Genomic DNA, 13,655 nt, shown 5'->3' on the forward strand with positions numbered 1-13,655 from the left:
ATATCTCAATTGCCCTCAATATCCCACGAAGCTATATAAAAATACCTTCTATGCCCTACAATTCGCACGCGTCTAAGTAGTCTCTCTATCCCTCTTCTCCAATTCTCTCTCTTTTCCTCCATGCTTTTCCTTTTCCTTTTTCGATTCAGAAAAACCCAGTTGTTTCCTATCACTCTCTCTCTCTGTAACCTGGTCTTCAAAATCTCTCTTTTTTTGTAAAATTAAAACCCCATAAGAGGTCTCTCTGGAACTCACAGACATCTCTTTCTCTCCTCTTCTGATTTTGTAGTTTGATTCTGCACTTTCCAGTTCTTCTAAGGTTTCCACGGTTAGTTTTTTCATCATCTTCCCTGTATGTGTGAGGTAAAACCCTTATGATCTTTTATCTTTGTTCTTCTATTTTGGATTTTCTCCCCTATTGTATGCTATTTTCCTGGTTTGGGGTTTTCCCCTTTTATCTGATATGAATTTCTTAGGGTTTGCAATGTAATTTTCTAAATCTGTTTAAGAACCAGTTTGGATAATCTGTGATTCTCTTTTTTCTTTTTATATATATATTTTTACTTTGGTTTGGGGTTTGGGTTTCTTTTCTTTTTCATTTTTCAGCAGTGCGGTTTGCCCAGTCCAACCAAACCCTCATCCCATTTGTATTCAAATCCAAGTCGTGCTCTTTTTTTTTTTTGCGAAGTTGGTCTTCTATGGGCAACCCAAATGCATTTCCCTTGCCTTTCTTTTTCTTTTCTTTTTTATTTTTTTTCATTCGATTTAAGCTGGTCTCTCTTTAGATTTACATTCCCTTTTTTCTTCTTATTCTTTTGGCGATTGATTACGGGAATCAGTGACTTGGGCTGGATTTGCAGAGATTTCTGCAACATGAAAGGTGATTTTACAATTTCTAATCTTAAGTCCTGCGAAATCTATCTCAAGGATTGGTTTCGGGCTCTCTTCGTTCATCGGCTGGGGAGTTCTCAAGTTTCATTTATTTCCGTACTTCAACTACATTATTTCCATTCTTCAGTTGGATTATGTTTTATGTTTTTAACGACTAATTATGGGTCATTACATCCTGACTGTAGGGGTTGTCAAGCCCAGGATGAGGAGTAAGATATGGCACAATAAAGGCATGCTTATTCTTTCTTGAATACATGTACTGTATAATTGTGTTTTTTGGGCTTTTCAGGCTTATAGTTACTGCATTTTAATTTTTTTTATAGACTTGGTTCTTGGCTTTACATATTTTTTCCTATATGGCTGTGGATATTTGGGTTTCAACTCTAAAACTATTAAAGAGCTTTACGTGGATGTTTCCTTTTCTCTATAATCTGTAGAGGAATTTGTCCGACTCATCTTACTTTGGTTTACAATTTCCAATTAGCTTCTCACTGCCATGTAATGCTCAATGTGCACAGTCCTTTAAGCGAAATGTATACCACAATGTCAGATGAAATTAGCCAGCTGGATTTCGCGGACGTCTCTAGCTTGGTTGTATTTTTGAAGAGATGACAGCATCATTGTGGTTAACGTCGAAATAAATGTATTGTATACCTCTGTTTTGATACTTAAGGATCTTATGGTATATAAATTTAGTTATTTATTGACTTTGGTTCTTAGGTTTAGATACTTTGTTTTTTCTGTATGTTTGTAGATATTTTCATTTTTTCTAACAAGATCAAATCAAATATAGCAGCTGAAATTTGGTTAAACTCCAACTTTCGAGAAGGACTTCTCATTGATGTTTCCTTTCCTTTGTAATTTTTTTTGAGTTTTAGTTAAGTTCCTCACTATTTTTATTTTCTACTTATGCCGTTGTTTACTTACTGGACCCATAGGTCATCTTCAGTATTATTATTACACACTGACCATTCATTTCCCGTAGCTTTTCGACGAGAAATATCTCACTCCACGGGAAATATCTCAAACCCACCTCTTTCTTCACAAAACCTCTCTCTCCCCAACCCACCAAAACCCTAATTCGTTTCTTCTAGAAAGAAATCCCCCCCATCCTCCGATTCCTCACCACAATCACCTTCTCCTACTTTAGGCCGGACGTCGGGTATCCTTTAGGGCCTATTTGTTTTAGATTGTGGAGTCCCTAACTGATTATTGGACTATATATATATATATATATATATATATATGAAGGAAAGATGGGAACATGGAGAAAACTACCAAGTATGGTAGTTCGTCCAAAATTTTGGTCGTCCAAAGCCGTTCGGGATATAACGCGTTCCGCTAAAAGACAAAATTCTGGTCGTCCAAAGCCGTCTGGGATATGACGCGTTCCGCTAAACGAAAAAATTCTGGTAGTCCAAAGCCGTCTAGGATATGACGCGTTTCGCTAAACGACAAAATTCTAGTCGTCCAAGGGCGTCCAGGATATGACGCGTTCCGCTAAACGACAAAATTTTGGCCGTCCAAAGCCGTCCAGGATATTTCACTTCAAAACTCTGGTCGTCCTAAGCCGTACAGAACCTTTGGCAAGGCAGGATATTTTACTTCAAAATTCTAGCCGTCCAAAGCCGTCCAGGATATTTCACTTCAAAACTCTGGTCGTCCTATGCCGTGCAGAATTTTTGGCCAAGCGGAGCATATGCACCCGAACTAAACATCTACCCGAAAATTTTGCCCATCTAACCCCTGGACACGACCTCTCATGCTTCCCCAAGTCATCAAAATGACCTGAGGAATCAGGGGGGAAATGATGGGGTATAAAAAGTCACCCCCAATTAGCTGTCGACAGGTGGCCCGCAAGAGGCAGGACCCACTAACAAGTTAACACTAGCCCCAAGGGTAACCTGGTAATCTGCCAAGGGTAGGTAAAACTTGGTCCAATCACGGACTGACACCTGTCTTGGCGCAGGTAATCCAACTATCCAAGGCCCTCACTATAAATAGCCTCCACAAAGGCTAAGGAAAAGGACCAAATCCCTAAGAAAGTTACAATCCCTAGTTTCAGCTTTTCTCTTCTGCTCATACTAACTGGAGTGTCGAAGAGCCCATCCGGAGCCATGACTCCGGGTTGGTCTTCTGACCTCTTGTTCTCCTGTGCAGCACCCAATCATTTGGCCAAGTCAGGAGCTTGGACCCACCAGATCAGCTCTTCTGTCACTACCTCATCTGTTACCAATCTTGGGCGTAACATGTGTCAACAATAAATTCAAAGTGTCAGCTAAAACATAGCAAAAGACACCTCTAAAACTTAGAACACTGTTCATGGTTTACAATTATCGTAGGTTTTTGCTGATATCGTCAGCTGTTTGATCGGGATACTATTAAAAGTTATTGCAACTTATTCGAATAACTTGTGAGATTTTCAACAGTTTTGTGAATTTTCCTCTTTTAAAATTTTCATAAAAATATCCACGAATAATTCACCAACTAATTGAATAAGCCAAATTTTTGTACTCTTGTTTATCTGGGGTTAATCTATCTAGAACAGACTTATCCTGCAACCCTTTATGTGTGTAATCTACCACCTTTTATCATAGGATGCCCATTGCCCCTTTTTGTTAAGATTCTTTAGTCTGAAGTTCCAAGTCATCTTTGTTCATCATTTGCTGTGATCATGCCGTTTGGTAAATTTTAAATCATTTAAGCATGGAATTCAATTTCATGGTCAACCTGCAAATATGTTGTTTGTTTTCTGGACTAAATACTTTTAAAACCTTCTTTCTGATTTTTGGTAGGTTTTCTGAAGTACGTACATGAGTTTGAGAAGTCCAATGATGAGCGCACATTGAATCTAATGAATTCATGTGCGATGTTTATGCTAGAGAAGTTCCGTGACATTGTTTTCTCATACGGTGTTAGTGATGAGTACAGGTATTGGATTTGCTACATGAATTTCTTATGTCCTATCAGATGAACTTGGATATTTTGTATAACATCACATCTTATAGCCTTGTATTATCTCTCTTACTAGGTAGTGCAAATGTGAAATCGCTTTATGATTAAATATTTTAAAATAAAGTTGAATTGTTGATCTTGGAGGTCGGCAAACAAAAAGGCTGATGTGTTAGCCAAGCAGGGAGTTGGGGGGGAGAGTATTCTCTGGTTCGATCATCTTCCCCCATAGTATAAGTTTGTAATTCTTGTTGTCTCTTTTATTCTTCTTTCCTGTTTCTTCTTTCTTGTTTTTGTTCTCTGGGTTGCCCCTTCTCGGGTGCTCCCTTTTCATTTAAGTCAAATCGCTATTTTTTTTAAAAAGGTATCATACACTTTATAATTGGTCCTTTACAATTTGAGGCTTCTTACATTCTAGTTATTTTAATGTTTCAGTTTTATTTTGAAGAAGAAAGCTCAATTATACAAAAGACGTGCCAGGTTTTCTCTCCGTTCTTACCTTTTCGCTTTTTGCTTCTTCAATTTCTTCTAACCAAGATTCAACAAAAAATCTATATTTTATCCATTTTTATTTAGTTGATACAAAAGACTAACGATCATCAAAACTCAAACTCTGTGATTGGTTTACTAATCATTCACATACTTGAATCAATTTTGACCTGCTCATATTCATATTGAACATGCAGCAAAATACTATCTCTCATTGTTTCATTCTTCTCTTCCAAGTACATCATGAAGTGGAAAGAGTTTTTCCCAAGTAAAGAATTGAAATATCCACCTTATTTTGATGGGCGTGTAATATGCTATCCACCAACTAAAATTCATCGCGATTATCTGGCATGGAGGCAAGTAGATTGTGAGTATTCCTGTTGAGAAAATCCGCCGGGCAATCCGATCCGATCGTGCACAAATTAAATGGAAGAGATAAAAGTAATAAATAAGCCACAAGATGAACACCAAGATTTTACGTGGTTCGGCAAAGCCTACTCCACGGGCGAGAAACACGATCTTCCACTATGAGGAAAACAATATACAAGGATTACAATGGATTAATCTCAAACCCACAAACCCGCAACCCTTTCCTTGCTTCTCAAACCTAAGATCGTACCCAAGAGAAAACCAGAGAGAAAACCCCAAGAGAAACCCAAGAGAATACCGCAAGACGAAAACCCAAATAGAAAACCCTCTATTCTTCTTCTTCTCCCCTTGTCTCTCTCTCTCTCTCTCTCTCTCTCTGTCTCTTCACTTCTCTTTTTTCTTTTTCTCTCTTTCCCTCTCTTGATTTTTCCACAGAAGAAACCCCACTCTCTTTTTAGTATTTAGGTTTTCCCCCAAAACCTAAAAAGATGGCTTTCCTTTTTGCCTCAAACGAATCCCACTGCAATTGAGAAACAAGGCTAGAAATAAGGCAACTTTCCAACAATCTCCACCTTGGCTTATTTCGCAGCCACCTGAAGATTTTCCGTTGATGTCACCACCGGTCAGCTGTCACTACAAACTACCATTGACCTTCTGAAGTACCAGCTACACACCCCTCGAATCACCTTGGTTCTGACTCCTCCCCATTCGATCAACACGGCCAATGCACATGTGTAGCTGCCAACCCGTTGACTCACCCAGTCAACCCTGGAGAGGGATCTCGATCCATCCTCCCCAGCGCAGGTACTGTCATCCTCTCACCATCCCCTGCAACCTGGAAACTCATCTCTGCACCAACTGCGAAAGAGACCCAACGTGTGCACACACAATTACCCAGTTTCCAACTAGCCATCGAGATCTTAAGAACATTAGCTACTGTGTCCTCGACCAGACGATATAATCTACCACACTCCTCTCCTTTCATCAGAACCATACAACCGCGTGTGATTTTCATGGCTCCACGTGCAGCTGAAGTCCTGCAACCTTTGGAGTTCAACCGGCCAAGAGACACTAGATTCCTTCGCATCTTTGGCACATACGCCACACTACCCAAAGTACGAACCACTCCATCAAACATCTTGATCTTCACCGTCCCAACTCCTGTGACGTCACAAGTAGACCCGTCACCGAAGGAAACTACACCTGCCCTTGTCTTTTGGAACGTATTAAAATATTCCCTCCTGGAGCATACATGAACAGAGCACCCTGAATCTAGAATCCACTCATGAGGAAAACAATATACAAGGATTACAATGGATTAATCTCAAACCCACAAACCCGCAACCCTTTCCTTGCTTCTCAAACCTAAGATCGTGCCCAAGAGAAAACCAGAGAGAAAACCCCAAGAGAAACCCAAGAGAATACCCCAAGAAGAAAACCTAAATAGAAAACCCTCTATTCTTCTTCTTCTCCCTTTGTCTCTCTCTTCACTTCTCTTTTTTTCTTTTTCTCTCTTTCCCTCTCTTGATTTTTCCATACAAGAAAACCCACTCTCTTTTTAGTATGTAGGTTTTCCCCCAAAACCTAGAAAGATGGCTTTCCTTTTTGCCTCAAATGAATCCCACTGCAATTGAGAAACAAGGTTGGAAATAAGGCAACTTTCCAACAATTCCGATTTGCAATCACTTAGGCCCTATTCGTTTAAGATTATGGCAACCGATTGTGAGTCCAAAACCAATTATTGGACTAAATTATGAGTCCAATAATTGGTTTTGGACTCACAATCGGTTGTTATAATCTCAAACGAACGGGGCCTGAAATAGTAGAACTAACCGGCATCAACATTTTTCAAGTGAATGGATCACGAAATTGATGTATTTTCTTTCAGTTCCAGGAGTTTTTACAAAATATGGCACAAATCCCTGCCATTTATATCTTTCAGTTTTCAGGTCACATCAACAATCAATACAACACTTGTTTCTGGATGTTGGTCAAGTCTGGAAAGAGCAAAATGGAATCATAAAACCTTTTAAAGATGTCCAATGCTGTTTAACTTTTATCTTCAAATGGTTGTTTCCTTTATGTAGATTACTATTGTTTCTATACCAAATCAGTGTCTCAACCTTATGATTATTTGCATTGTTTGCATCCTCGTTGTTCCATCATTATGTTATTGTTTTCTCTGTCATTTGGCATCATAATGCCTTCATGGAATTATCATCTAAGGTTTGAGGGAACTTCTATGTCAGTCCCTTAGTTAAGCTTTTTTCATATTACGGTACGGTTGTGGTGTTGGCTATTTCTTAAATAATAAATGCTCACTTTTTTAAAACTATAAATGCACTATAATTTGTATTTGAGTATATCATGTTTTCATTAAGTAAACTATTTGATTCAAGGGAATTTTTTCCCATTAAAACTAGTTTTTTTTTCCCAATACAATCTTATATCAACCTTTTGTGAAGAATTTTGTAAAGGGGGCTGGTTTGGGCACCCAGCAATTCACCGTTTTCTTTTGGTGTGCTGTGACTTTTGACTGCAACAGGCTGGACTCCAAGTTGACAATGATAAAACAAAGAACTAATGAAAAGACAATGTGAAAAGAGTGGAAAGAGAGAGCAAGGGTATCATACCTCTCTCTCTGATGACAACACCACCCCCTTCGTCATTTGTTCTTAATGACTCACCATCACCTTCTTCTCCTAATTACACAACAACATGATCGTCTGATATAGGGAGATGCATATAAGCTTTAGTTTATCTACCAGGGCTGAAGACTCTTGGTAGATTCATCGATACTCTTGTTCAACTCCATCGATTTCGTTCCGATAAGGAGAGACTCTCTGTATTGGTGTAGTCCTCTCCAACATACAAATCTCGTGAAACTCCATCTCGTGATATCGAGGCTTCGTCCTCTATATACGACTGTCCCGGATAGAACTCTTGATGATCAGGTGATCACCTCGTGGCGCCAAGAGCTATGGTCCTTAAGGTGGCAGGTCCGAGTTGATGAAACATTGCAAACTGTCATTGGTCTCATGTACCTCCATTTCTCCATTGCCATGTCCATCATCTACCGTAGCATAACCTGCTCTATAATATTCATCAGCCTAGATAAATATGAGCTCTTCATTTCATAAAAAAAGAAAAAAAAGAAAAAGAAAATGATAATGTGAGCTCTTTCTCTTTAAACTTCTAACACCTCAGTGGCCAATCCCTCTGTGCGACATGAATGAACATGAGCAGTCATCCTATGTTATCTTCAGTGGCTTTGGAATCTCTCCTTGGATTGCAAACTTCTATGCACAACACTCTTTTTTCGTAAGTCTATTCTCCTTCATTTGTCTTCTTCATGTACTTAGGGCGCATCATCTTGAAACTATGGATTGAATGGAACTCCATTGCCTTTGTTTAAGTTGTTGTCAAAAAATCAGCTTTCTCCATTCGAGGATAGGATCCGTGTTTGGATTCTTTCTCTTTTGGAGCAAACTTCTCCAAGACGGTTCATCGATAGGGAATTCTCCATAGCTGTTGGCACTCCAGTGGAAGTTCTTGGAAGGAGGTTGGTAGTCATATAACGAAAAACAAAAACATGGGTGCCAATATCCGCACCATTTGTAAATTAGAATCACTGTTATGCCAACCCTAACCCACTCCCCCACTCCCCCACCTCTCTCTTTTTCGCTCTCCAAAGGAAAGATAGAAAAGGTGCGGAGCAAATTCGAACCATTGTACTTGCAATTTTTTCTTTATTTTTCCAAGCCATTGGTTCAGAAACTTTATTGCCTTAAAGCAGTTTTCTTAGTTTACACATTCAGCTTTTCTCATCCTCTTGTTCCAATGATCTGCAAGTACCTATTTTTTTAGTGTTAGTTGGCATATTTGCCCCAGAGATGTAGTATCTTTAATTTACAGAAATTAGGCGAGGAAAACTTGAAGATTGAAATTGTGAAGAAAAGTATTTTTCAAAAAAAAATAAAATTGTGAAGAATAGTAATGTTCATCAACTAGACTATATTTATCATATTCAATTCCTTTACAACATAGAAGATAGTCCAGAGGAGAGCATCATAAATCAAAAGATTTACTTTTATAATACCGTTTATGGGGAGTTATTCTCATGACGCAAGATAACAAAGGGCCAAATAAAGATGAAGGTCATGGGGTCTAGTTTACAAAGGGAAAGAGAATCAGACCCTAGTGGAGCGGAACAGATGGTGACATTCGGACCTTCTACACACTCTAATTGGCGAAATCCCAAGTTCGAACCTTCTCTTATTTTCCTTTGAGTATATATATCAAAAACTAAGAATTTAGAATAAGAAAATACATTCTACATCAGCATTGCACCTTTATGATTAACACAACACAAGAAGCCCATCTAAAGTAATAGGAAACGGTTAATTATATGTAATGTTCGAGGTTGATTTAGGCATTACACACCATAAAGAGGACCTGAATTGCTACTCTGGACATAAAAAAAATGCTCCATATTGGATAGAATTGTGACACCATTAAATCTGAAAAGAATTAAGTATAAGGAGAGATTACCAATATCTAAGCACCTCTATCACACAAAACACACATGATTCAATTTGTGCTTCAGTTTTTATCTAATCCCCTATAGATTATCACAGATCTCAATTTACTAAATCCAAAATTTAATCCAAGAAAAAAATAGAAAACATTCTTATCTTGGTCAATAGAGACAAAAATCCAACGTTGAGGATTAACCACCAAAAGAACCCTGAAGCTTCAATTTGCAGGTTTTTCATGCTTACTTCTTTTTTTCTTTTTTTTTAAATGACAGATGATAACCAAACAAGAAGTGAAATCCATTAACAAAAGGGTAGAGATATCAATTTTGGAAATCAAAAGAAAAGATGGAAAAAATTTGACCGAATGATGAAAATAACAAATGAAGGACCATTTTTCATCCGAAGAACTAGAATTAGGAAATTAAGAGTACACAGAAATCAAAGGGGCAACGAATAATACCTGTTTAATGATCTCTTAATCTCTTCTTGCTCCAGTTACAATTTGATGGCTCGTGATGACAGGATTTGAATGATGGATCTTAGCAAAGATGATACCGATGGCAAAATACAGAATCTGATGGCAAAGCTTCTTCTCCTTCGCAACTTTTGCTTTTTGAAATCTCTGTAACTTTCAAACCACAAAGAAGAAGAAAACTCCTTTCTTATAACCTATGCTAATAAAGATCTCTGTGTGATGTATGGGCCGAGAAAATCAAAGAGAGAAAAGGCGAAGATGATGATGATAACCGGAATCCATGGAGATTCGCCGGATTTAGGATCACAATGACCGGATCTAAGGTTTCACTACTCGAATCTAGAGTTTTTTAGGGTAGAAATAGGTTTTAAATGAGATGGAAATGGAGATAGTGGCTGCGGCTTGCGGTGGATGTAATGGAAGCAAGGGCAGAGGGGCCTTAGGAGCAATGATGATGCGATTTGGGGATGGATTCCGGCACTACTCGTCGGAGAAGATGGAATTCCGACCGGACAAAAAGGGTTTGGGTTTTTCGCGAGATCTCCTTTCTCTCTCTCTCTCTCTAGATTTAAGAAAAATCTCCTCCTTCTAAATGAAGGCTTAATCTGATATTTATGGGTAAAAAGGGGGTTGATAATGGCACAAAAAGTGGATTAGGCGCGCGGAAATTGATAAATGCGCGCGCGCAATCCGTGTCTTTTTCGGCCCAAGCTCGTCCTTCACAGGATAAACTCACCCCTCCTTCAGGATAAATTCACACCCCTTTCTGGTTTATACTACGGCTTCCACTCGGCTCGTTCGCTAGGCAAACGTGTTCGGATTTTGACGAAATTTTGCAGGGACCTTGGTGGGATCCTACCCTAGCTTAGGGTGAATTTTGGGACCCTAGCTGATTGATTTGGTGGGTTTTTGCATAAAATTGGAAGGTTAAGGGCACGGTCAAAATGGGGTGTCTACACCGCCACACTCTCTCTTGGTCTCTCGTACCAACGCGGTTGGCGTGTGCTCTTTTAGTATTGATTTTAATTCGTCTTTTATGTGAACTTGGGATCACTAAGGCAATCCGAATTCCACACAAAAGAGACTGACAGAGTCGTCACCTAGATGTGGGATCTAGGACCCATAATTAACCAGAAATCTAGACTCGCTACCTGGTTACAAGAATGGTAGGTATGGGGAGTTATCCACCACATGCACCATTCCTGCCCAATAATCGGTCTTCGATTCTAAAAGTTAACTCTTTTGAATTTCTTTTAAATGGCTCATTCAACTCTCTGTTAAAGTGCGAACTAAGTGACATGCATCCTAAAATCTAATTTCAATGTGAATCCTAAATATGTATCTTGATTTCTTAATTTGTCTAGATTCAATCTAAGTTAAAGTTCTCCTAGAATTCTAATTTCAGGAAAAGTCCTAAGTGATTTAATTAAGAATTTACAAGAAAATTAATATCAAAACCCCACAATTTGTTGTAGAGCCGACTCGCGATTGGTATGCCATCAGACATCCAAGCTGCCTACGTACCCAAGCCTCACTGGGATCAGAGTCGACGTAGTTCGGTGCACCTAAGCTAAGCTACTTATGCCTAACTCAACTAAGACACCGACCTAGACGGGATTGACTGTTTCAACAGTTTTAGGAGAAGTTATTTAATTCAAGTTGAAGATTTTATTATCCTAGGATTTCATCTAAGATGTTATATGATTCTTATCTAAATGCAAGTTGTTCCTTAGACTAATGCAGGTTAGCCTACATCCTAGTTTACTAGGCTTGTCCTAGGGAAAGATTGGGTGACTAGTGTAACTAGACCTATGGTACGGTTGCTATACACAGCAAACATACGTGATGAGGCTGGACTCCTAACTCTAGGACTTCTAAAACCTAAGACTCCCTAAAACTTAGGACAAGACACGACACAAGTGTTCCTAAATTGGGCTCTAATGGTTCTTATGACGGAAATCGTGATCCAACGGTTCCGAAAGACACGAAGTAAATCGATTCAAGTTCTTGAGGTTAATTAATTTCAGATTTCAAGGATTTTCGGTTTCTGGATATTTAAGGAATACCAATGGTTCTAGGGTTCACCAATTTCGGCCTAGAATAGCATCCAAGGAAGGGAATCGTGCGCTCTTTCCTTGTGCAATTTAATACTTAGGTTATAGCACCTTATTGCCTGGCATATCTCAGGATTTCCGTGGACAGTAACCTCGGAGCTAATAACGTGCTATAACTTAAATATTCAAATTGTCAAAGATCGGTTGCAATTGGGATACGATTATGGATGCGCTGGCCATTTTTCCAGGGAAATCTAAAAAACCTAAAATTTCTATTTCGATGGATTAAGGAATTAATATGTGACAGAATTTTAAGGTTCCTTAGGATCTTTGTGAAGATTTTTAATTAATTTCGAATTTTCAATGAATTTTATCAGCTTTATACCATAAGAGTGATTTTACAAGTGAAATTGTTGCAAACGAATTCGAAATGAATTGAAACTTCTACAGCAGCAAGATATGATGAGATGTAGCTTATTGGAAGATTTTTACAGATTTTTACATTAAGCTCATATTTAATTTTGATTTAATAATTAATTGACCAGATTGCAAAAATAACACAGAAACTACTAGAAATAGAAATCTAAATTCAATGAAATTTCTACAGAAATAAGATATGAGTAAATATAGCATGCTGTGATATTTTCATGAATTTTAGAAACTATTTACTATCAATTTCGGATTTTTCAATTTTCAGCCTAGATTATGAATTAACACTACATCCCATATGAAACAAGATCCAAAGCACTTGAAACTTTTACAAAAACAATAAATATAGAATACAAGACTACTGTAAAAATTTAGAGAATTCTATCTCTGATCTGATGTCTATAAATATTCTCCCAAAATCGGATAATTTTTAAAGAAAGCATAAAATAATATACCAAACCAAATCCAAAAATTCTCAAAAATTCATGGTAGAATGTACCAGTATTATATTATTTTCTCACGAAATTTCATTAATTTTCGAATCCGTTTAGTATATAATTTATTTTTCTTCGTCAAAAACATATTTTTGAAGAGTTTTCTATTTTTAAAACACGATTCTCGAGAAAATTACGGCTCCAGAAAATGTCCTCCAACCTTGTTCTGATGTGATGAACACAAGAAAAATTTAAAATTCCAAAAAATAGATCATCCTGAGATGGTTATTTTTTCAAATTTCGTAATTACTCAGCCATTATTTTAAATAAAATACCACTCTTCACTCAAATTCTAAAAAACCGCTGATCCAATGTCCGATCCGATCCGATAGTTATTTTACTCCATTTAAGTAGAACATTGTATTAAATTTCGAGACCGAACGGAATTGAAACACCCATGCAGATCGTGATTTTGAGCACACACATTTAATATTGAATTAAATTCATTTAAATGCTTAAAAATCATGCAAAAATATAAAAAAATACCGAATCATCCGGGAAAAATCTGAGAATAGTATACTAACCTGTGATGGAGTTCCACGCCGAATCCGAGAGCCGAAAAAATCTGAAAAATCTCACTGACGTGCAATTCGCTCCGCTTTCTTTCCTTTTTTTTTTCTTTTTCCTTGTTTTTTTCTTTTCTTTGCTTTCCCACTGTGAATGAGGAAGAGGGAGGTAGGGAGAAAGAGTGATTGGGAATTGTGAGAGTGGTAGAGTGTTTGAGAGACACGGAGAGTGTGAGTAGCGGGAGGATGAAGAAAAACAAAACAAAAAACGGATGCTCTGTTTTTCTTTAAAACATAACTTGAGCCCTTGTGGAGATAGAGGGAAGAGAGTGAGAGAACGAAACAACAGAGAGGGTTCGAGAGAGAGAGATACAGAGGGAGTGAGTGAGGTTAGGCTGCTGTGTGAGAGGTGAGAGGGATGAGAGATAGAGTGATGAGAGTGGGGGTAGGCCGCTGTG

At 38.0% G+C, this 13,655-nt stretch overlaps 2 protein-coding genes across 3 annotated transcripts in view; both read left to right on the forward strand.

Moving 5' to 3' along the window:
* Window positions 1-3,916, forward strand: part of ARP4A (actin-related proteins 4A) — a 64,558-nt gene extending 60,642 nt beyond the window's left edge. Inside the window, 1 exon segment of the mRNA XM_077396226.1 lies at window positions 3,687-3,916. Within this exon segment, the coding sequence (XP_077252341.1) occupies window positions 3,687-3,695 (9 nt within the window). The 3' untranslated portion in view covers window positions 3,696-3,916.
* LOC143893046 (uncharacterized) overlaps window positions 1-13,655 on the forward strand; it is a 35,427-nt gene that overhangs the window by 13,409 nt on the left and 8,363 nt on the right. Inside the window, exon 6 of one of the 2 annotated variants that reach the window (XM_077397996.1) lies at window positions 4,279-4,323. The exons of the other annotated variant lie outside the window; for it this stretch is intronic. The gene's annotated coding sequence lies outside the window, so the exon portion shown is untranslated. The remainder of the gene's footprint in view (window positions 1-4,278; window positions 4,324-13,655) is intronic. 2 annotated transcript variants of the gene reach the window in all.

This window comes from Tasmannia lanceolata, unplaced genomic scaffold, assembly GCF_043159265.1.
Source record: "Tasmannia lanceolata isolate RefF3 unplaced genomic scaffold, GAP_Taslan_0.1 ptg000015l, whole genome shotgun sequence".
NCBI lineage: Eukaryota > Viridiplantae > Streptophyta > Magnoliopsida > Canellales > Winteraceae > Tasmannia > Tasmannia lanceolata.